The following is a 24,208-nucleotide window of genomic DNA, read 5'->3' on the forward strand; positions in this document are numbered from 1 at the left end:
AAAAGAAAATCTCAACTGTGATTAGAGTCATCTGTATCTGGCTATGCAACTAAAATAATGTGTATTCCTTAAGAAATTTATAGTTTTTAAATGCAAATATAATGTTAGGACTAAGCCAACAGAGTGAGTCATAATAAATGGAGAGAATACAGGTGTAATGATGTGGAAATAAATGATTTTTTATGGGTTATTTTGCTGCCTGGGACTGAGAGGAAAAGAAAAAAAAAAAGAAAAGTTAGTAATAACGTCCAATCCTTCAGGATTTAAAAAGTACAGATATCTTCAAGTTTTAAATATATAAAAGTAAAGTATTTCCCAGTATAAAATTAATTCCCCTGTCACCATTTCTCTAAGTTCTTAACCACTGGGAAAATCTTTTTTTTTTTTTCCTCATGGGGAGTGTTTCTCTTCTGTTCGTCTTACAAAGTTATGCCTAAGGAGGGTTTTAATACATAACAATAAATGTTGATGTATCATATAGAATGATATGAAAAGGAGTTTGACTTTTTCTCTCTATCCATAATCAACTAGTTGTAGGAGACTTGAGATGGGGCTTGACTGGGTTGCTGTTATGTGTGTGCTAAGGAGCACAAAAGCAGCAGGATGAAAAAGTAAGTATAATAGGGAGTGAATGATGGACTTATGGAATTTACCTGGATCTTAAGGCCTAATTGAACTAGTGCCAAATGTGAGAGAAGAGCTCTATAGATGATAGTGTATTGCTAGGCACAACTGAAAATGTGGCAAATTTGATCATTTGGTTCTAATTTCGTAATGAACATTTCAAGTTCCACGGTCCCTCATGTCCCAAGATGGAGATTCAATCTCCATCAGACAATAGCAAGCTAGGAACAATTGCATGGTGTCCTTTACAATGAAGGCAGTGCTCCTACAGGGTTCCTACTACTGGACCCACAAACCTCATTTACTTAGCAAAACCTCCATCCTGGGTGATTTATCTTCTACCCTCTGGAGTGCATGTCTGTTATAAAGCTGTCTGATGTGCCCACTTTTCCTGCTCTGTAACATCAAGTCAGCAAAATACCATGATCTAACAGAAAAGTGTGTTGTGTGATGTTGACATGTTCCTATAGGTTATGTCGCAGAACCTGAGCAGGACAGTAACACACTTGGGTTATTTTTGTCAAGTATACGCAAACAACTTCTGGAATTTTCTATTTATTAGGATTAAGAAAACTGCATTTTTCAGACCAATAGATGCATGTTAAGTGGTAGGATATTTTCCTTTATCCTTTTTTTTTTTCAAGATCTGATGTATGTATTTTGAGAGAGAGAGAAAGCTTGCAGCGTGCATATGCAGGGGGAGGGGGAGGGGGAGGGGCAGAGGGAGGAAGAGGATTTCAAGTAGACGACAGGCTGAGCATGGAGCCTGGCATAGGGCTTGATCTCAGGAGAGATGATGACCTAAGCCTCAATCAGGAGTCAGGCGCTTCACCTACTTAGCCATACAGGCACCATTAGGATATTTTTTAATACATATTCTTCAGTGGAAACACCACATCTGGAACAGAAGCTCTGACTGAAACTGTTACTTCATTATAATTTCCCTGCTGTTTGCCCACGTCTTATCCATCTTCTACATAGGCTTGAACTGAATGGAGATGTGATAGAAATCACTTTTCTTGCAATGTTGAGGTCATTGACAATAGCATGAACCTCTGATATTTTCTGAGTTGTGATATTTTATCCCATATGTTCGGGAATAAAAGTTACGACAGTTGCTGATATTACCCTTGCCAATTACTCATTCAGGGAAAAATATAAAAATAACTTCTGTATGTACAAAGGCACAATACTCATAGTGTAATTTAGGCTTAGGTCAAAACTCCATCTGTCACTCGATCTCCATAAGGCACTTCCCTCTCCCTAATGCATAGCGAACTGTTTAGGTCCCTTTAAAGATTAGAAGGAAGCTTTATAGGAAAAGCTTGAGATCTATACTGCTTTCATTCAATGAGCCCTGGGTCTATAAATCGGCTGTAGTCTAAGAACAGGGTGATCAGAAAGATTTTCCTCTCCTTTTGTTGCTGTGGCTGTTTATAGTATACAAATCAAGAACTTAGGACGTTGCCTTTCAATTTATAGCTATTAATAAACCATAGTCAGATCTCGTGTGGGGCTGATTATTCTAAGAGATTTGATTAGCCTACTTTGATTCTGGCAACCATATCCACCTTGCCTATGAACGTTAAGGGTCACCATGCATTCCCGCCACCCTGAGAATCCTCATTCACATTAACAAGAGAAAATTCCTGTCACCAGCATCCTTTTTCTGGAGTGAAAAGTCACATTAGGAAATTCTGGAATATTCCTACCCAACCTGTTCTCCATATCTTAGTTAAAAAAAAAAAAAAAAAAAAGAGCCTCTTTGGGCCCTGCCGAGGGACCCTGTAAAAAGTAGGCTTAGGTGAAGTGCACGTTATCAATTGCATGCAACATTTCTTTTCCAAGTTTTAATTCCTTCCTCTATATTTTATCAAGTGGTTTCTGGCCTTTTAGTGGCATTTAGTATGCGCTAGCTTTGCATCTACGTTGGTGTTAACAAATCTAGCAGACTATTAACAGGATCATCTGTAGCTATCTGTGTTAACACACTGAATTCTAGTTAGTACAATTAAAGTACATTAATTCTGCCAAATCTAAAATTACATCCTGCTCTCCTCAAACCAACACCCTTAAAGTCTATTACACAAATAGAGAAAAGCCCAGCCATAATACACTTAGTGACACTCAAGATTTTAAACATGTGTAGAGACAGTGTAACCAAAAGCCGGGAATTCCTGGCTTGGCTAGGAGTTATGCTGTTAGATAGATCTAAATCCCCTGATCCAGGCTGCAATATTGTGGTACCAGGTGGAGATCATCAGCTCTGACTATGGCTAGCTGAGATTTTAAGCACAGAGCAGTGGTTAATTGATACTCCTTTCTTAGTCTGGTCCAGGAGAAGACCAGGGGTAGCGGAATCTACTCTGTACCTTCCCTATTTCCTGAGAGGGAGTCCCAGCCTCTCCTCCCCTCTTCATATCTCTGCCCCTTCCCCCAGGATAAGAATTTAGCTCTTCTCATTTGGAAACAGAAACTGATCAGGGGACAGGAATTAAGCAAAGGACAGGAGCCAACACCAAATGCAAATCATGTTATTTGAATTCTTTATATCACAACAATTCTGTGGAACATTCTTCTGCATCCAAAAGCTCACATGTAAAAGAAACTTGATCGATTTCTCTAAATAAGGTAACAGAATTATTGTAGATTTCAAAATTCATGGTATTTATTAATGATGAGCTATAAGGCTGAAAGAGAATATCCTAAACTATTAAAAAGATTTGTTTGGCTTAATCATGCTAAAAGAAAGATTGGGTTATCTTTCTATTCTCCCTATGAAAATATTTCTAAGTTATTCTTTATGAAGAGGCAGTCAGAAAGTATAAAGCCAAAATCCATATAGAAAAGCAAAATAGTGATCTGTCAGGTGGTTAATTAACTAAAATATTATGTTCCTTTTGTGCACTTTTAATGGTTCTAGTGTTTCTCATCTTTTATTTATTTCATTTATTTTATTTATTCCATTTATTTATTTATTTATTTATTATGCTTAATTCCTTATCTAATTTTATATTCATAGTCTTGTATTCGTTTTCATAAAAACGATGCCAAAATAGTGTAAGCTTAAAAGCCCACAAAAACAGCTTATTCTCCAAAAAAAGAATGTTAGTTTCCCATTTTGGTTTTGTTCCAGTATCAGCCTCAACACCAATTTTAAATATCTCATAGTTTTCTAATGCCCAATGCCTGAACTTTACTCTCTGATGCTAAAGAAATTAAAAAAAAAAATAACTTTGGAAGACCAAGAATCTATACCAAATCCCAAGGTTATAAAACACAGATACTGGGGAGTCCCTTCAGAGTGCCACTGTCAGAATGAATCATTTGAACACCTTTAGAGAGCTTAGCAAAGCAGAGTGGTTCATCGTGTGGACTCAACAACCGCACTTCCTGGGTTTAAATAATGACTGAACTTTTAATTAGCTTGGGAAAATTACTTAATTTCTCTGTGCCTTAATTTCCTCATTTGTAACATGTAGCTAATGCTAAGTACCTAACTTATCAATTGTTACAGAGGCCAGATTTAATCTACATAAGCACTGAGTAATACCTAGTTTGTGTGGAGCTCATTAACATGAAGCTATTAAATCCATTTATCATTTCTCTCAAGTTTTAGATTTTAGCAAGAGGGAATCTGATTAGTGTGATTAACAGTCGACTCTCTGTCCAGGTCATGGCCTCACCTTGACTGACATGTTCTAAGACTGAATAAAATGAGAAAGAGAGATCATTTTCAGGAAAAGGATGAGGGATCTTGGAAGAGTAGAGAAGTTTTCAGTGATTACACCTTGTAGGTAGTACTGGCCTCCATCTTGATGGTTTCTCCATCCATCCGAGCACCTGAACCATTTTGTTATACTTAGTTTGCTTGCTTTTATCCCTTTACTAGAAGCTAAGATCTTCGAGAACATGGTTAATATTTTATTTGTATATAAGTCTATCATAAAATCAGGGGTATGGGAGCTCAGTAGATATGTTTTTGGATGAATGAATGAATGGCCCAATGTAGATACTTACTTTCAGATCCAGAATGCTGTTGTTAGTGAATTTTAGCAATTCTTGATTAGGAATCATGAAGACTTTTATTCTCACCAAGTTTGAAATTTCTCCCTCAGTGCTGGTTTTTCTTAACTCAAAAGTCTTGGATGTTCCAAACGTAAAGAACAAAGCTGACTTTTAGGTAATAAGGAAAATGGAATTTGGGGGTGGTTCAGGGAAAGAAAAAGAGTCTGAGGACGTTTGAAGTGCTGACAAGAGATTGGCAAAGTGATAAACCATGGAGGTCTAAATTAGTAAGAGAATTCTGGAGGTTGGTCATTTAGTTAATTGCAAATGTAATTATATAGTCACATGATATGTTATTACTTGAGTTCAGAGTGTTCTCTAAAGGTAAAAATGGTGACAAAAATGAGCATATTAATATCCAAATGTTTCATTCCATTTGAGGATTATTTTTCATGACCTGTTTATAGTGTTTACCATGGTTCCAATAAAATAAAAACTGGATAAGTGATAACTAGTGGTTCTATGAATTTGTTCGTCATGGATAATTAAGAAAAAGGATAATTGTAGGCCTTTTCATGGAATAAGTTCTCAATAGATACCTTGGACTTGAAACGAGGTTTTACTACAATAATTAAGGGTTCTGTCTTTCAATTACTGAAGGAGCTGTAAAGATGAAATCACTGTGGAGGGTGTTTTCTTTGCATCTTTTCCTCAATAACTGCCCCTTTTGTCCAATAAAATAGTTGGTGAGTGAAATGGGAATATAAGAACCATTGTTTCTTCTCAGAGCCCCTAATTAGCCATCTACCCAAACACTCTTTAACAACCAAGGAAAAAATACAGTTTCTATAAAACTGCAGGAGGGAATCAGAGAATTCCAGTGTGTAGGAACAAGGAGCAATAAATGCTGCTACTGGCTTTCCAAAAATGTGTTACTTTTATAACTCAAAAAGGAGATGAAAATGATCATGGGGTCTAGCAGGTTCATCATTTCAACAACCTTTAATATAGAATATTATGAACTACAAATACTTTATGACAACTGAGTCTTTTCTTACATATGTTATTTTAAAGTTTGAAAGATGATTGATGAGTATATATTAGGAACAAGAGATGATGCTATTCACTGTGAATATTTATATGCATATGTTTTGTTGGTAAGAAAGGTAGGGATGCAAAGTCTCCTCAAGGAATTTACTCTCTACTGGGGAGAAATAAGATGGATGTGGTATTACATAGGTGTGGAGATGAAAGTCACAAAATGATCTGAAAAAAATTAATTTTAAACAGTCACAGGTTAAGTAAAAGAGAGGCAATATTTTATCATGTGGTTGAATTTAGAACAGAACTTAAAATATACAGTAGTATATGGAAAAGTTTTTATAAACATAGTTGTTTAAAATTTTTTATTTTGAGTGTGTGTCATCTACTTCCTAAACCAAAAGGCACACCAATTAAAAATAATAATACCTACTTCATAAAATACAATGGCTGTGCACACATCTCAGTGCCCACTATGCTTATTTATGAGGCTGTTGGAATGATTTAAGTGGGTTTCAGTATATTAATTCCTACTACCCATACATTATTATTTCATCTTTTTCCTTTTTTATTATCACAAAGTCAAAATTTTAATTCAATTATTCTCATTTGGTCATCCTCAGTAAATCATAGAAGAATTGCCACAGTCCCTCATAGATAACTCTTTCAGTGAGTGGCCGAGATAGCCACTGTCTAAGAAGGTGGGCTCAGGATTTGCATACTTAAAATTATTTGAACAAGTGTACAGATTCTAGCTAAATGGATTATAACCAGGTGCAAAGCACAGAATTAACCTTTGCGAAAAGCCCTCATGTTTGAGATGGTTTTCTGTTTATGCATAAAGACCCAAATGAAAAGAATCGGAATTGTTATAGAATGTTCCTCAAATTACAAGAGAATAAAATATCATCACCCATTATCATGTTTGGCTCCTTACCTGTTAAAGACTAGTAATTGTCCACCCTCTTACATGAGTAAAAGGAGGTCATTTTCCCACATTCTTTTTTTTTTTTTTGTAAGATTTTATTTATTTCTTTGACAGAGACAGATCACAAGTAGGCAGAGAGGCAGGTAGAGAGAGGAAGCAGGATCCCTGCTGAGCAGAAATCCTGATGTGGGACTTGATCCCAGGACCCTGAGACCATGACCTGAGCTGAAAGCAGAGGCTTTAACCCCCTGAGCCACCCAGGCTCCCCATTTTCCCACATTCTATTGATCTTTTCATATCAGAGCTCGCTTCTGATGAGCGAGGCAGTGCAGGAGGGCATCTCAATCCCCACTGGGTAGTCTGCTAAGAATCCCCGCATTCCGGAGTGATGGGGAGAGGAGAAAGACTGGGTGGCAGCATCTAACCTAGACATTTACCAAGCGTCAGAGGCTACAAATGTATGGGAGTCTGCTGATAAAGGACCTTGCTTCAAAACTACTCAGCAGTTCTTTCCTTTCAAAATTTAAACTGTAAGCTGTTGTTGGGTAGTGTAAATAATGGTTGTGTTAGAAGCATACGAAGCATAGGACTAAAAATAAAACATGTTGAACTGAAATTCTGAAAGCATGAAAACATTAAATTCTGGATTAGAAGAAGGAGGAACACACACACACACTCACACACACACACACACACACTCACACATTTTTCATTTACATAATTTCAAAGCATCAGCAGAACATTGCCCCTGAGCGAAAAAGTAAACCTGATGGAATTTTTCCACAGTGACATCATCTCTCCCACTTACAGGCTCACATCCTGCATTTAACCACATGCAGGCACACGGGCAAGGAGTGTAACTGGGGAACTGTTTTCCTGATATTTGATAGCACTGACTGTGGCCACTGCTGTGTCGAAGTGCTCTGGATATGGAATTCTGTGTCACGAAAAGTCACTCTCACCATATGGAGAATAGAGAATTAATTACTTTAAAGAGAGCTGTTACTCCATGCTTTGAAGAAATTCAGATCATTTAAAGAAATCAATTATGAACACGCATGCCATTTCTTAAAGTAGAACACTTACAGATTTTTATAGCAAGGACCTTTTTTAAGGGACTGGAAATTTGAGGGAAAATGTTTCTTTTTCAACTTGAAAATGTCTGAGGATTGCTAGATGACATAAAATGTAAGTTCTCATCATAGGTATGTGTGTGTGGTCCAAAGTATGTGGTATTGGCACATTACAGAGTAATGGCATAACGGTTTTTAGATGAGGTAATTGACTTTGTAATATATGGAGCTCTTCAACTGTATCTTAAGCTTTTAGGGGTTGACTACATGAATACCTGCTTTTGTTCTGCTTAGTGGTTTGAAAATGCTTTACATATCATGCATGAAGCAGTCTAGTGTGTATTTTGTGTATATATTGCTTTGCTAGTCATGTCTAATTTCACACAGTGTAGACGGTTCATCTAATGGATACCTTGCTAGTATATCGCTATGCCATGTAAGAAATAAATAACGCACCAATTCCTGTAACTAGAAGCTAAAGCTAAAATCAAAACGAAACAAAAAAAAAACTTACCTCTATCAACAGTTGGTAAAAAGAATTAAACTGTCTGAAGTAAAAAGAAAGAAAGGAATCTTGAAGTGGGAGTGAACTGACTAACTTCTGAGTATGAACTCTGTTGAGTGTGCAGGAACTCTGTGGAGAGTCCGTTTTGTACTAGATGTTATGCGGGACGTGGAGGCAAATACGTTCTAGACTCTTCCTTCTAGATCAGGAATACTTGTTTTTCTGCCATGCCTCCTTTAACCATTGGCTGAAGCCTGCCAATCCTTTTTCACAATGATGTCTTTAAATACCCAAAATAAAACCTTTAAGAGTATAAAACACAAAATAGAGAGAATCCGTTTTATTGAAATACAGTTACTACAGTATTAAAAATAAATATTAAAGCACAACTTAAAAAAATAAGCAACATATTTGCTTATTTTATTAATCTGGCATTGGTTTTACAAGTATTGTAGTTTTAAATTTTTTTACTTGAATTCTAGTATAATTAACATACAGCGCTATATTAGCTTCAGGTGTACAATATAGTGATTCAACAGCTCTATACATTACTCTGTGCTCAAGGTAACTCTTTACCGTTTCACCCAACCCCTCCCCACCTCCCCTCTGGTAATCTTTTGTGTTTTCACTACAGTTAAGTGTCTGTTTTTTGGTTTGGTTTGTCTCTCTTTTTTTTTTTTTTTCCTCCTGCCTTGTTCATTTGTTTTGTTCCTTAAATTCCACATAAGAGTGAAATCATAGGGTATTTGTCTTTCTCTTACTGGCTTATTTCACTTAGAATCACACTCTCCAGATCCATCTATGTTGTTGGAAATGACAAGATCTCCATCTTTTTACATTTTACATGGGAGATTGATCTCCTGCTTTCTGAGAGACAAAGTTGGATGTGTCCTTTTTCTTCTGACTGTTTTCAAGTACTTTTAATTCAAAATAATCAGTGTGTCAAAGTAGCATATGTTGGGGTGGCATATCTTCTCCCCTTTTGTTGACTTGGTGGGCATGGGGATGAATTGGAGAGGAAAAATGAGGGAGATTGGGCTGGGGTTTCATATATGAAGAAATGGATGGTGGTGCTTTATTTTACAACTGGAAAGACAGGAGAAGAGTAGAATTGGGGGAAAAATCATGGGTTTCTATGCAGTATATCCCCATGGTTACCCAAGGATTATGAGCCCTGTGGGTTCCCTCTTACACCATTCCTAACATTTCTGCTCAAGAAAAAATATAAGCAAACTTAGTTGGGCAAAGAGGTAAGGGAAAGTCAGGAGAACCCTTATATGTTGGGCTCTGCAGTGGAAGAAAGCATGGGGAGCAGGCAAGAGTGGCAGCAGAAGCTGGTGGGACGATAGGGGAGATTGAGAGGTCACGTGCTAGCTAGGTCAGCCGGGGGGACCAAGATTAAGACAAACCGTAGAAGTTGAATTATAAGCTTTGTCTTTATCCTAAAAGCGCTGGGAAGTTAAATTTGCCTTTTGAAAAATCCACTCTAATTAGAGTGTGGAGAACAGATACGAACGCATGGCATAATAACGAAAAAAATTAGAAGGTGGATAAAAAACAAATTGTAATTAAATCACCATGAAAATATGGAGCATCTGTTTTAAATTTTTTTCCCCCTAAATGCATGTGGGCTTATTACAGTAATTACAGATGTGACGATGTAACTTGTCTCTATTTTTAAGCTCTCCTGGAGACTTCTTTGCAAATAGACCAAAAGGAGACATGTATTTGAAAAAATTAACATTAATGGAAGATAAGCAATCGTCTAGAATTGGTATTAGGCACTTTCCAAAACATTTTATTTAATTCTCAAAAGATGTCACGAATGATAGATCTGAAGTTCCAAAAGCTTAAATAGATGAAGTAACTATTTCTGAAGGCTGAATCTTATTGCTGGACAGTAGCAGTTTCAAGGCATAAACCTTGCCTCTTTGATTTACTATAAGTTTAACATTCCCATCTTTCAAATATACTGAGAGTCTAGGGAGATATCCCTATAGATGAACACTTGCAGTGTACCTGAAATCTGCAGTGCAGTGAAGTTATTAAAACAAAACAAAAAAGAGAGAGAGAGAGAGAGAGAGAGAGAGAGAGAAAGTCTTTGTTCAAAAGGTGTTTGGAAGTACATTAGCCACTAAAACAAATTAGCTTTCCTGGAATCCATTCAGGAAACAAACTTAGGACTTCTGATAATGCTTTTCTTTGTTGGATATTTTACACATGCCTACCAAAAAGTTGCCTTAACTAAAATATTAGAATCGGTGACTCTGTGAACTCAGAATTTGCTGCCAATAATTATAAATTATTATGTCTTAAAATGTACAAAATATTTGTGGGGAAGGAAAAAATTCGAGACACATTTTAAAGGAATATTCTAGCTTGTTTCCTTAATGTGATACCTTAACTTTAGAAGGGACCCAGAAAACTAACATATATTCTCAAGAATGTCCTTAAAACTATCATCATTTTGTTTGAGTCACTATAATTAATTAATAATTGATAATTACCATTAATTTTGTTGAGAATCTGAGGGACTTCTGTGCCTGATATCCAACATCCCTTTATCTGAGAAATCCTTCATATTCACAAAGTAAGTTTCTCTTATTCCCATGGAAGCCTTACTCTTGGAATCTTGCTACTCTTACTATGAAGATAGAGGTGGTAGAACAAAAAGAAATCACTTGTTTTTTTACTTCCATAGAATTATCCACATCTTTTTCTTTATTCTTTCAATTCACCCTTGAGAATAAATAACATAATTCTTTTTTTCAGAGGACACATATAGTTGGATTCCTTCTTAGTTTAAATTGTTAAAAATCTTTTCATGTTCCCTAGTAGGAACAGTGAGATTACAAGCAGACAACCACATGCATCTGTCTACACATTCAATTGTTTAAAGTCAAGGAATTTTCATATGAAAATATCTGAATTTCCAAATTCATCTAAAAAAAAATGGAAGGTCTAACAACATTGAGACTATATTTTTTTATGGTAATGACTTAGAATTCAATAAATATGGCTGCCTTTCCTGGACATGGCATGAGTGCTTCAGCTTTCCACAATCCCCACCACTCCTTATAGTCCCCTGGAGCTAGCCATTTCATTCTTTTATTTAATTTGCCTGGTCACTTCTGGGCTTCTGAGTTTAGAACCCTGATTGGGATTCCAATATTGGTAATTCTTGTTACGTATAAGATACCCTTTGTGACTCTGGCCCAGTTGACTTTTCTGGTCTCGTTTTGTCTTCTACATACAATCTGCACCATCTGTAACACCCAATGCCTGTTCAAGTCTTGTCAGATGTTCCACTTTATGGAATGTACTGCCCTTCTTTCCTATGCCTGTTGAACATTTCAGATCCTTCAGTTCTGTACATTGCTGCTCCTCTGTAAAGCCTTCCTATAATGAAGTCCACTCAACCTCTCCCCAAAGTTAAATGCATACCCTGAAATTTCCCCAAGAGCTAAACTTTAACTTCTATTTAAATACTTAAGCTTCCATTGTATTTCTCACCATATGAAATGATGATTTTAAAGCCTTTTACTCTATGATAATGAACATAACACAATCAAAAATAAATAAATAATAAAGTCTTTTTCTCAAAGACACTGAGGGGCTCCTGAAAGGAAACTTGGCCTTCTCCTTTTTGTATTTCAATCTGCAGTGCCAAGTGTCGCACTGATATGGAGTTGTAATATAATAATGATTGTTTGAATTGATTCAGATTAAATGATTTCTTTTTAAAATCACCAGTTGACTGAATTTTACAGTGTAGGACTAGAATTTTGAAATTTTTGAGAAGCTAATCTCTGTCTTGTCATATGTGAATAATTAGTTGGGAGAACAGAAGCTTTCCATAGTAGTGTAGCATTTATATAATGATTACCATATGGGTGTATATGTAAAATTAAGCACAATGTACATAACATGTACATGAAAATGCAACAGAATGCATTATCTGTTTAACAGCATTTTTTACTCCTTTGTGAAGCATTTGGTGCTTTTAAACAACTATCAATAACATAATAATGCTCTACTATGCTTTAATTTTTAGATCAGTTTTAAGTTCATAGCACAAAGAGCAGGAAGTACAACAGAATGGTACATTTGTTACAAACGATGAACCTATGTTGTCACATCACCATCACTCAAAGTCCATGGTGATGTTAAGATTCAGTCTTGGGCATATGCACTCTGTGGGTTTTCATAAATGCATAATGACGTATATCCACCATGATAGTCTCCTATAGAATGGTTTCACTGCCCTAAAAATCCCATGTGATGAATCTCGTGATGAACCTCCCTCCTTTCTCCCTAACCTGTAATTATTTTACTGTCTCTAATGGTTTACCTTTTCTAGAATGTCATATAGTTAGAATCATGTAATATATAGCTTTTTCAGATTGGCTTCTTTCACTTACTAATCTACATTTAAGGTCCCAACACGTCTTTTATAGCTTGATAGCTCATTCTTTTTAGTGTTGAGTAATATTCCATTGTCTGGGTGTGTGACTGTTTCATTCACCTATTGAGGGCATCTTGCTTGCTTCCAAGTTTTGGCAATTATAAATGAAGCTTGTTTAAATAAATACATAGTTTAAATAATAAAGGATGCTATGAATATCCATGTTCAGGTTTTCATGTGAATGTAAATTTTCAGCTCTTTTACATACCAGCCTTTCATTATCCATCTCATCCTTTAAGCCTGAAGTTTGAGCACCAAGCTCAACCTTCATTGCCAGCATCATTTTACATTATGCCAGAGATAATTTCAGATGATTGAAAATCTTAACGTATTTTTCCATCTTTATTATTCAAGTGAGTTCCTCATGATTTTACCAGGTATACCAGAATTGTGATATGAGGAACCTTTTTTCCCCCATATTTTTAAAATTTATGTGACTGATTGTATGGTGTTACAGCATGAACATTACACTAAATTTTGCTATAAGACCTGTTCTCTCTAGAGTGGGATATATCTGGAGAAAGAAAGGAGAGGCGAGGTCCATTTTGAATTCAATCCAGTGAATTCAACTGCTACTCTACTAAATCACAGCTCTCTCTGTCTGAGGCATGAGGTCCTATTGCAGAATCCCCAGGAGAGGCTGGTGGTACCAGAAGGAATTTTCCCCCAATTTTTCATTTTAATCATTTTGATCTTAAAAATACATTTTCATCCTTTCTAAAGCCACTTGGTAGTCATCGTTAGATACCTTGTTACTGTGAGTGTTCAAATAATTTTATTGAGAGGTTTTCTTCAGGAAAAATATATAGTGAAACTAAAAGCAGCAAAGGGATGCAAGTGGAAACATTCTTTCCATCATGGAAAGAGTGACTTTATTGCCTGCGTATTTGAACAGTACATTCTATATACCCTTTGGAAAAAGAAAGATATTAGTTCTTGGCAATTTCCACATCTTCTTTTATGTATCTCTTCTGTTTTATATCTGAAATGTCTACTCAATGTAATCAAAGGGAGTAGTTTGTCTCAAACTTTTGTGAAGAATGGATTATTTAAACTACTAGTATTAAATTTTCAGTTCGCTGCATGTAGAAAAGTAGAGAGGGCATTCTCTCAATTTTTTTTGTAGTTTGAGTAGGGGAAAGAGAGTACATATCTTTATTTTAATATTACCTGGCCAAAAAATGAGGGAATAAATCAGCTGCTGAAATATATTAACTTCCAGGCATTGGTGAGCTGTCAAAGAACAGTTAGAAGTATATTGGTATAAGAGATTGAATGATTTGATTTAAACTGTGTATGAGCTCAATTTTTTTGTCTTGGAAAATGGAGAAAGTATCACGGGCCTAATTCGGGGCATCATTTTTTGATAATTAAGTAGGATAATTTACGTGAAAGTAAGCATGATTTACATTTACAGTGTTAATTCCCTTTTTTTTCCCACCCACCGTATGATCAAAAAAAAAAAAAAAAAAGTCAGTGCTTCTTATAGATAAAATAGTATACTTGCTGCTATGGCAATATAATGGTTAAATAAGATCCTGGCTCCCTAGGTGTAGGCTATTATAAAAATTATAAATAGACCTGTAAGTACTATAAATAATCACTACTGCCCTTTTGAAGCTGTAACACTCACGACCTTAACTAGGACATACACAGGTTGAACTCTGCAGCATATAAGTAAACTCTTTGTAAGTGACCAACATAGTTTTTTGTCCCAGTAACTATATCCAGGAGAACTACTGAATTTGAGGGTAGTTTGAAGACATAGTGATGGTATTAGTTCAAGGGAAACTAGTCAAGGGGTCAAATATTGGACTCACAAACCCCAAATAATGGATTTCCATGTGCTAATACAATGGCCACAAGCCACATGTAGTTATTTAAATTTAAATGGATTTTTTCCCTATTTTAGTGAGAAATACTTGACATACATCACTGTATAAGTTTAAGGCATACAGCATGATGGTTTGATTCACATATATTGTGAAATGAATCCCACAATAGTTCAATGAACATCCATTGTCTCACATAGATTAAAATTAAGTAAAATTGACAGATTAGCATTCCCACCAACAGTGTAGGAGGGTTCAGTGGTGTGACTCTTGGGAGCAAGCGTACCTAAATTTCTACCCAATCTCAACTCAGCTTAGCAGTTATTCTCTATTCATCATTCTCTCTCCAGTAACTTTCAAAAATAGCTCAAAGATGTCATGTAAATTTTTAATGTCTTGATTAATGAAAATCATTAAACATTTCTTAATTTATAGAAATCATTTAATGTAAAAGTTATGCTATGAATTTCATGAATTCTGAAGGCCCTGGAAATGTATCTCCTGGGAATGTGAAAACTTTGATACAATGTTTATGTCTGTCCCATGCTGATTACAAACTAGTTTGAGGGGTCGAGTCTTACCATTCGTGTATGCATTCCTCAGTCAGGTTTTGAAGCCTTAATGTGTAAAAGCACTGTCTGGAAAAAGTTACATAGTAAATAACTGAAGATGGTCTATATTTTAAATGCTGTAGGAGTTGTTTGAAGAGGTGAGCAGTAAAGGGAAAACTGATATGGAAGATATATCTTAGATGAGTCATGTGGGGAAGTTCCCTTTTGCATCTCCAGTTCTTTAGATCAAAAGTCTTCCTCTTCATATCTGTGGTCGATTTCCAGCTTTTCCAGTATATACATCCATTAAGGCAGTTCTCTATTCTAAAACTCTTCTTCAGGATATCCTTGGCAAGGAAATCAGCCAGGAAATAGTTGTTATTCAATCTATTGTTTTTATTATATTTAGTGATAGGAAAGAAGAGATGCAGAGCTGGGCTCTTCACCCCCCAGGATTTTCATAAGAACCTAGAGAAATGAACAATTAAAAAAAAAATAACAGAACTGGAAGTGGTCTAATTGCCAAGGCTTTCAGAACTTTAAGAACACTTTTGTGTAAAAGATGTCAGAAATACTTTTAAGTTCTAAAGTTACTGAGGGCTGATATTCTTGAATCATTTGTTCTTTAATTCAAATGAAATCAAATTTATGCCCTAAGACTCTTCATTATAAATGGCCAAGTTGCCCTGGAAAGACCTTTGATTTGGGGTCGGTGTTCAACCTGGAAGGAAGAATATTAGATCCTACAACACGCTACCGCTCTTAGCCAATGCAGAGAGATCCTTACTCCTGGTTATGCGTGATGACCTTTGTAAGTACTATGTGTGAGGGCTCAGTTCGTTAGTCTTCTGAATTAATGAGGATGACTTTTGAAAATCATCAAATAAAACCTTTCATCTGGATGAGGACTGGAAGTTTCCATTCGCTCAGTTTACAGTGTCCTAAGTCTTTAAGTGACATGGAAGCAGTAAATCTGACAGGTCCAGAACAGAAACAGATATCCCATAAATCACTTAACTACTGCTTTGTTCAACTGCTGTTATTACTGAATTCCACTGCACTAGGTATCCCCAAGTTACAAAAGATCAGTAGCCAGCTTTCATTTTACTTGTCCTATAGTAACTTTTATGTCTTTGAATAGGAATGAATTTTAAATACTTATCCTCAAGTATATGTTATGTAAATGACTTCGTAAAGACCAGAAGCTTGTCGGGGAAAATGCTGTTTTTACTTCTATGCTCAGTGCTTGTCCTTGTAAGTTCTTAAAGAGTAGGCTGAATGATTTCTGAGGGCTTGTTGCTTGTGGGTATTTTCTCAAAATGTGTCCCTTGGTAGATTAAGTGTCACATCAATCTCTAGCTTCTTCAAGTACAATAGAGATATTGTATTTCTTTCCCCTACGCAAGCCTTGAAACTTTTGTCCTAAGGTGCCCTTAGCATCGTCAAATAGTTTATAATCTCTAAGTCATACTTCCTATATGCAAACTCATTCCTGGGTTTTAAGTGGTTTTCCACATTTTATTCTTTCACACTCAGGGATAAAGGTGGCAATCTTAACGTGGCTCAGTATTTGAATGTATTTATGTTCTTTTCTTAGAGATGACCTTTGCTTTTATGATGACCTCATCATAAAAAAGCTTTATGGTCATCTCTTGGAGATTTTTGTTTCCAGCAAATCCTCTTTTATGTTTTGGCTGATACAGTTTACCAATTTTGATTATTTAATCTGAAAATATTGATAGGATATAAAAGTCATTAAAAATCCTCCTACATGGGGTGCCTGGGTGGCTTGGGTGGTTAAGTGTCTGCCTTCAGGTCAGGTCATGATCTCCAGGTCCTGGGATCCAGCTCCATGTCCAGCTTCCAGCTCAGCGGGGAGTCTGCTTCTCCCTCTCCCTCTGCCTCTCCCCTGCTTGTGTTCTCTCTCTCTTTCTCTCTCAAATGAATAAACAAAATCTTAAAAAAAAATTAAAAAATAAAAACAAAATAAAATAAAATAAAATCCTGCTCTTATTTTAGAATTATGTCAGTGTCCGGCGATCGAGCATCAGGCTCTCTGCTTAAGGGAGCCTGCTTCGCCCTCTCTCTCTTCCTGTCTCTCTGCCTACTTGTGATCTCTCTCTATCAAATAAATAAATAAAATCTTTTTTTTTTTTTAAAGTCAGTCAGCAAGAAAGAGAAACCTTTGAGATAGGGCAGACATAGACTTTAAGTGGTATAATAACTGAATGTTTTAGTTATGGGGCCATAAAATCCTCAGACATGAAGAACTCTACTAATATTATGATGTTAGCAGAACTTCACCAGTACTCTAAGACAATTATCTCATTTTTTATAGCCATTCTTGCCAGTGAGTTCAACAATCAACAATGTTTTCTTCTAGGTTTTGGCTCACAGTGAATGAAGGAAATATTCTATTTATGAACTTAAATCACAAAGTGTTTCTCCCTTAATTTTTTCTCTCTTTAAAGTGAAGCTCTACGCAGCCCACATCAACCAAAACCATTGTTTAGTCTTTCACATCACAGAGAATTGCATTCTGTGATTTCTTGGAATGCCATGGAAACTGATCATGTTCTATTAAAGAAAATAAGACCACACAACTCTCTAACTCTTGGTATGATGCCAGTGGAGATTTCCTATCTAAAATTTTATAAGAGACTGTTAATAAGAAAGTCTGTCCAGGTTCAGGCCCTCCTATATCTTAAACATTTCCTTTTCTTCTTTTTTAAGTTATTGTTTATTTATTTGAGAGACAGCATGAGCAGGAGGAGGGGTAGAGGGAGAAGGAGACTTCCTGCCGAGCAAGGAGCCATAGGGAGAGGCTCCATCTCAGGACCCTGAGATCATGACCTCATCTGAAGGCAGCTGCTTAACCAACTGAGCCACCCAGATGCCCCTTAACCATATTCTTATCCCAGAAGAAAAATGATGCATAATGTCAATATCTTTCAGGGTCAGATAGTAGAAATCCAACAGAATTGTTTTATATTATAATGTAAAGTATTAATAATATAATATATTAATGTGTGCTTATGTGTGCACATAATACAGGTTTGTGTCTTACATATTGTTTATATTCATGTACTATATTTATGTTTCATTCTTCTTTCACAAATGGAAAATACATTTTAAAATAAATTTTGAGAAATAATGGTAAAATTCTTGGATGGAATATAAGTCCCAAAACAAACAGACAAAAGACAAAACATACCAAAGACACACCCAAAATAGAAAGAGAAAGAAAAGAGTAACATGAGCCAGGGAAGGGACTTGCTTGTATTACTACTAGATGGTAAGAAAAAAGAAAAATCCAGGATTTGTTCATATGCACAGATTTTTTTATAGTTTCTTAGTGACAACTGAATTTCATGTACATTTCACTTCCTTTTCTATACCTCTTCACTAACCTATTTATTGACATGAGGTCATTCTAAAACATTTTGCTGAAAACAACTGTCTATTTATGTGTCCTTGTGATGACTTTGTCAGATATAACTACCAGAGTGAGATTTCTTTGTTTTTCAGAATCTGCCCTTGAAGAAGATTCCGTGCAAAGCCACTGCACCCTCAGGCTCCTTTTTTGCCAGAGACAATACAGCAAATTTCTTATCCTGGTGCCGAGATTTAGGGGTAGATGAAACGTGTCTATTTGAATCGGAAGGTTTGGGTATGTATTTCCTTCAGAATTTTAGCTGATCAAATTGTTACGTGTCTTTGTCAGTAAAACTACTTAAACTTTTTTTATGTGATGTCATTTCATAGATTGTTAACTTTAAAAAATTCAAAGTGTTGTCAGCTTGCAGGTTTGTTGTAAACTGGAATCTTTGAACGTAGAAAAATGCAAGTCCTTTTACGGTTGGTCATTTTGTGCATGAAAGTGTAGGGATACAAGTAGCACAATTCTAAGCTAAAATCAAGAATATATAATGCAAAATGGGGGCTACTTGGAAAATGGAGTTTTACATTTTACTGCCAGGCTCTGGCCTGCACTGGAAAGGGAGCTGTATATGCTCCAGCCATAAAGGCACTATTGTTTTTTACCTCTACCAAAGGCTGAAACACCATTTCCTGTAAAGTCTAGCTGAGTTGAAAGAGAAGTTTATTTATGTATCTATTTTTAGTGAATTCAAAATCAGGTAAGCAAGCAGGAAATTGGAATAATTGAAGATGGAGAAATAAAAGATAGATACCTTAGTGTCTAACACTACCCACATAATTGTGGGGTTCTTGTCTTGTTTTGCCTTATGATTGAATATTGGCAAATCCACTTCCAGACCATAGAACAAGCTTTTGTATTTCCTTGGGACAAAACATATGTTGTTCAGTGTTTCAACATTATTTGATATGCTACTGTTAAATGTTCAGTGCTCCTGTATCAGTTCTGCCAAGAACAGCTCTCATATGGAAAGTATTGGAATTAAAGTCCTATTCTAATGAAATAGGACTGAGTGAAGAAAGGAGACCTCTGTGTGGGAAGGAGGGGAGCTTGGTTCTTTTGCTTGAGGCTTTAAAAAATCAATTCACAAAATCACATAATACCAAATATTAGCATCAAAGAAAGCTGAGCATCCTTCAGAGAGAACAAGTATACAAATTGCCTTCTAAACAGAATACCTTTGCCCCTAGGCCTCACAAAACAACATTTCCCAGCTGAACCTAGGAAATGGATGGCAACAGCTAAAATCTTACTCCTTTTCTATGCTTATGGAAATTTGTATTTCTGCTAAGAGCAGTGAATGTGATATGGAAAAGATTGCCATCAGATTTCTGAGAATTCTCTCAACAGAGAAGAAAATTATGTGAATTTAGACTAGGAGAATATTTTATACCTGAAGGGAAAAATAAACTAGAGTAATTGCCCAGGAGCCTCCAGAGTATAGTAGGGTGCCCCTCCACTGATCGTAATGTAAATGGACTTTGACAGCTCCTACTATTTCCTCACATTTAAGTAAACCAAACTTGGTGGAAGAGGTGTATGTATGGAGATAGCCCTCTTTCAGTCTGATGGCAATTTCAGAACTAGCTTAGTCACAAGGCGTATACTCTTCATGTGTGGACAGACAACATCATGATTTAAAAATCTCCAGTTCCCTGCATTCCTTAAGGAACTGCCACACGGGGAAACTGCCTTATTGTCTGTGAGTTTGCTGATTGAACAGGTTTTCATTTAAGAAGCATCTTTTGAGAAACAAAACAGATGAACACAGGGGAAGGGGAAAAAAAGAGAGAGGGAAGCATAAGAGACTTTTTACCATAGAGAACAAACTGAGGGTTGCTGGAGGGGGGTTGGGTGGGGGTTGGGCTTTAGTGGGTGATGAGCATTTAGGAGGGCACTTGTGTTGAATACTGGGAGTTATATGTAAGTGATAATCACTAAGTTCTACTCCTCTAACCAATACCACATTATATATTAACTAACTAGAATTTAAATAAAAATTTGAAAAAGGAAAAAAATAAGCATCTTTTCCAGTAACTACCATAGACCACCATGGATGACTAGAAGCTGTCAATGTGAAAAAAATCTTAGATCAGTTTTCTCATTGCCTCTGAGTTCTTTTGTTAGTTAAACTAATAAAGCTTTCAGTTGGAAACCAAAAAGCTTGGGTGGCTTTTTAAAACCCCATTCAGATAAGTAGTACATTTTATCTTGAAACAATAAAGCCTAAAGCCACTGTATAATAATGGTCCTGATATATAAATACATAGTCTGCAGAATATAAAATTATGTCAAGATGAATGTTGAGATGGCCTAGTTCTTCACTCTGTTTGAAAAAAATAAAAAACACCTGACTTTATAAAAAGAAAGTCCTAGAACATTTATACATAATAGCTACTGAGTATTTGGTTTAAACATCTTTCATTTTGATCATCTTCTTTATTATATCTTGGCTTATAACTTGCAAAGAAACCAAGTTTTCAAGGAATTTTTAATCCTCTCAGCACCAAACAAAAGCAGATAGTTAGGCTTTCTGGTTTGTTGCTCAATGAAAAGACAAATTTGAAATTTCTGCTGCTCCGAATAGGACATGAGGTGAGGTGAGGTTTAATACCCCCGTGGAGACAGAAGAAAGGAGCCAATATTATAGCATTGACTTCAGAATTATTTGGAGAAAGAAAACAGCTGTGCCCGTAGATGTTAATCATAATCAAGAGGAAGGACAATGAGAAATTCCATTTCTCCAAGTGGAACCCTTTCTTCTTTGATTTTTCGTATGATTCACTGTGGGTAAGGAAGCGATTGAGCCAGGGCTGATGGCGTTGGTCTCTGTGTTGCAGAATTGACTTTCTCACAACAATAACACTGTGTACTCTGCTTGATGTCTTTTCACACTTCACTTTTGAAAGGGAATTTAGGGCAAGGGTTTTTCTTTTTTTTCCTACCTCAAGATTTCATTTCAGTAGCGCACAAGATGAAGTGCGTCCTTTGTGTCCCAGTGTTTTGAACAGCAAATAAAATGAAAAGATGCCCTGATGAAGGGGGAAAATCTATTTGAATGAATGATAAAGCAGATCACTGTCCCCAGTGTGTATCAAGAGGCTTCTGTCTTTAGCTGTTCAAAGGTCTTTGCCAGCATAGAGCATTCTTATCTTTGTGGCAACTGATAGGCTACCCTCTGTTGCAGAGCTCTTTTGTAGTTATTTGCAAGGGGATCTTGATTCACAACTCGCTCAATCTGTTCTCTTTCAACAGCTAATGACAAGAAATCTCCGTGGTGGGGAAGGTATGCCAGGGAGGAACTGCAGAGCATGGCTAGCAGCTTATCCCATATGCTTCCCTCCTGTTTCTTGCCTTTTGGATTCTTGGCAGATAACTTTCGATGCCACACGACACAATCACATACAGAGTATAACCTGTAGTTTATCTTCTGTGAAATTCTTGATAATTTTTTCTCTGAGAAATGTCAATTCTCAGATCGTAAATTCACCATATCTCGAATAGTGTTTCAAAAAAGAGTCGATAGAAAAACGAACAAAGGTCATGAGCAGCCTTGTCGTAGAAGACATAAAAAAACCTAGGAGGGCACATGATGTGGTGAGCCCCGGGAGTGGTACACAACTGATGACTTATTGAATGAACTCTGCAACTGACGCCAGGGATGTACTCTGTATTAGCTAATTGAATTTAAATGAAAAAAAAAAAACTAATAAAAATATAAAAATGTTGGACAGCTTAGCAATAAGGTAAATGCACATATAAGCTATGAAAAATTAGCAAAGATTGAGAAAATTATATGCTTAGTGTTGAGTATGTAGGGAAAATAGGATCTTCTATACATTGCTGAAGAAAACTAGAAATTGGTATGCCTTCTTTAGAGGGCAATTTGACATTGTGTATCAAAGACCTTACAAGTATTTATGTTCTTTTGTCAAATTGGTTTCTAAAATTTTATCCAAAGACAGTAAGTAATGATAGGCATCAGAATGTCCACTGAATTTTTTTTCTAACAGTAAAACAAATGGAAATGAAAGGAATCTATAACATTTAGTGATATCTTAAACCAACTCGAGTCATTATCCACAGATACCAACCAAAAATAATATTCTTGAGACTATTTAAGAATACAGAAAACTCACAAAATATTATGAACATGAGGCCACCCATTTATATCTAGTAAACAACAATAAAATATATTCTCAGAATTTGAAGGAAAGATAAATAGTAATTACTTGTCAATGATGTCATTTTCTTTTTCCATTACCTGTTAACAAAATTGAGAGAGCAAACAGGTATGACATGTAATCTAAAGCGTGAACAATTAATTTTCTTTATATTAAGATACAATTTGAACCATTTTGTATAGAGCATTATTTGTTGACTTAAAATCTTACACATTGAGAATTATAATGGCAAAATTGCCAAGTGTCATTATTTTTCCAGAGTCTTGTTTATGTTGCTTATAATATTGAGGTTAAACAGACATTTCAAGTGACTGTAGACTTTTACACTGCAGTAAGAACAGATGATACACATCTTTTGTGCTCTGTGGAACATGCTTTATCACTGTGGGTCTACACTTTATGCTCAGTGATAACCCCCACTGTTCAAATCAGGTTGATATGTAGACCAATGACTAGAAATTGGTTTTTATCATGTTTCATAATTGATTTCATTGGATTCCTTAAAAATATTTAAGATTATTAATTGTAAATTAACAATTACCATCCTAATTGTAAATCCCGATTGTTTGATCAGTTTAAAAAAATGAACATGAATGTTTCCTTGAATTTAATAGTATATAGTTTATCAGCCTAAAGACAAAATATTCTTCCGATAAATTTTTTAAAAGAAATGAACTTTACTTTTAATAGTGGAGTAAAAAAAAAAAAAGCATTTAGAAGATTTCTAGTGTGAAAGCAATATCTGTTTTCAGTTTGACAGAGGTATAAAAGTTTATAGAATGTATTAATAGTCTCTTAATAGTAAATATAATGATTTTTCCAGGCTTAAATATTTTAGTAACCTTTTCCAACATAAGGCTGAATATTTTGATATGGCACATTTTTATCATTTAAATTAAGACCAAAAACCTATGATTTATTCTCAATCTTAAAAAGTTTTAGGTTATGAATCCTAAAATTGATGCTCTTATATGAGACTTTAAGTAAGAAACTATTTTTTTCAATTAGTGATATACTTGTGTAGGGATTTATAATTTGTAATTTACTTTAGTATAGTAACTTAGAAATTGCCAAGTGTCATTATTTTTCCAGAGTCTTGTTTATGTTGCTTAATTTGTAAGCATTCTGCCGAGCTGGGAGATGGGGGGGAAAGAAGGTTGGGGGGAGAATACTTTAAAAATGCATAAATTTGTTTGCTGTAATTGTGTCAATATCATTATGTTATTGGATGATTGTAGGATTTGGAAGCCAGTGACAATTCTTCATCTATTTCTCAGAGAAAGAATCTACTCAGCGAGAAAAGGGTTTGCTCTCTGCTGTGCTAGCATGCAAATATGTGTGATTTTTTTCTGTTTTTCTTTTCTGTGTTTGTGTTTGCTGTGTGGCACTATTTTCTGTTGATGCATGACTCTGATAAGTAGTTTTACAAAATCCTTTGTTATCTGAATGTTGGTCAAGCACCGGTCTATATGCAGTATGAGTTTGATGCTTCTGTGGAAAATTAAAAAGGATTGTGTGTGGATTTGTAAACATTGTTTTCCATTTTATACTTGGAAGT

General features: G+C 35.6%; 1 protein-coding gene across 4 annotated transcripts in view; it reads left to right on the top strand.

Moving 5' to 3' along the window:
• GAS2 (growth arrest specific 2) overlaps positions 1 to 24,208 on the top strand; it is a 127,128-nt gene that overhangs the window by 25,739 nt on the left and 77,181 nt on the right. For all 4 annotated transcript variants that reach the window (XM_082684143.1, XM_082684145.1, XM_082684144.1 and 1 more), the window contains one exon: positions 18,556 to 18,697. In XM_082684143.1, coding sequence (XP_082540269.1) covers positions 18,556 to 18,697 — 142 coding nt within the window. The remainder of the gene's footprint in view (positions 1 to 18,555; positions 18,698 to 24,208) is intronic.

Source organism: Mustela nivalis, assembly GCF_964662115.1.
Source record: "Mustela nivalis genome assembly, chromosome: 9".
Taxonomy (NCBI): domain Eukaryota; kingdom Metazoa; phylum Chordata; class Mammalia; order Carnivora; family Mustelidae; genus Mustela; species Mustela nivalis.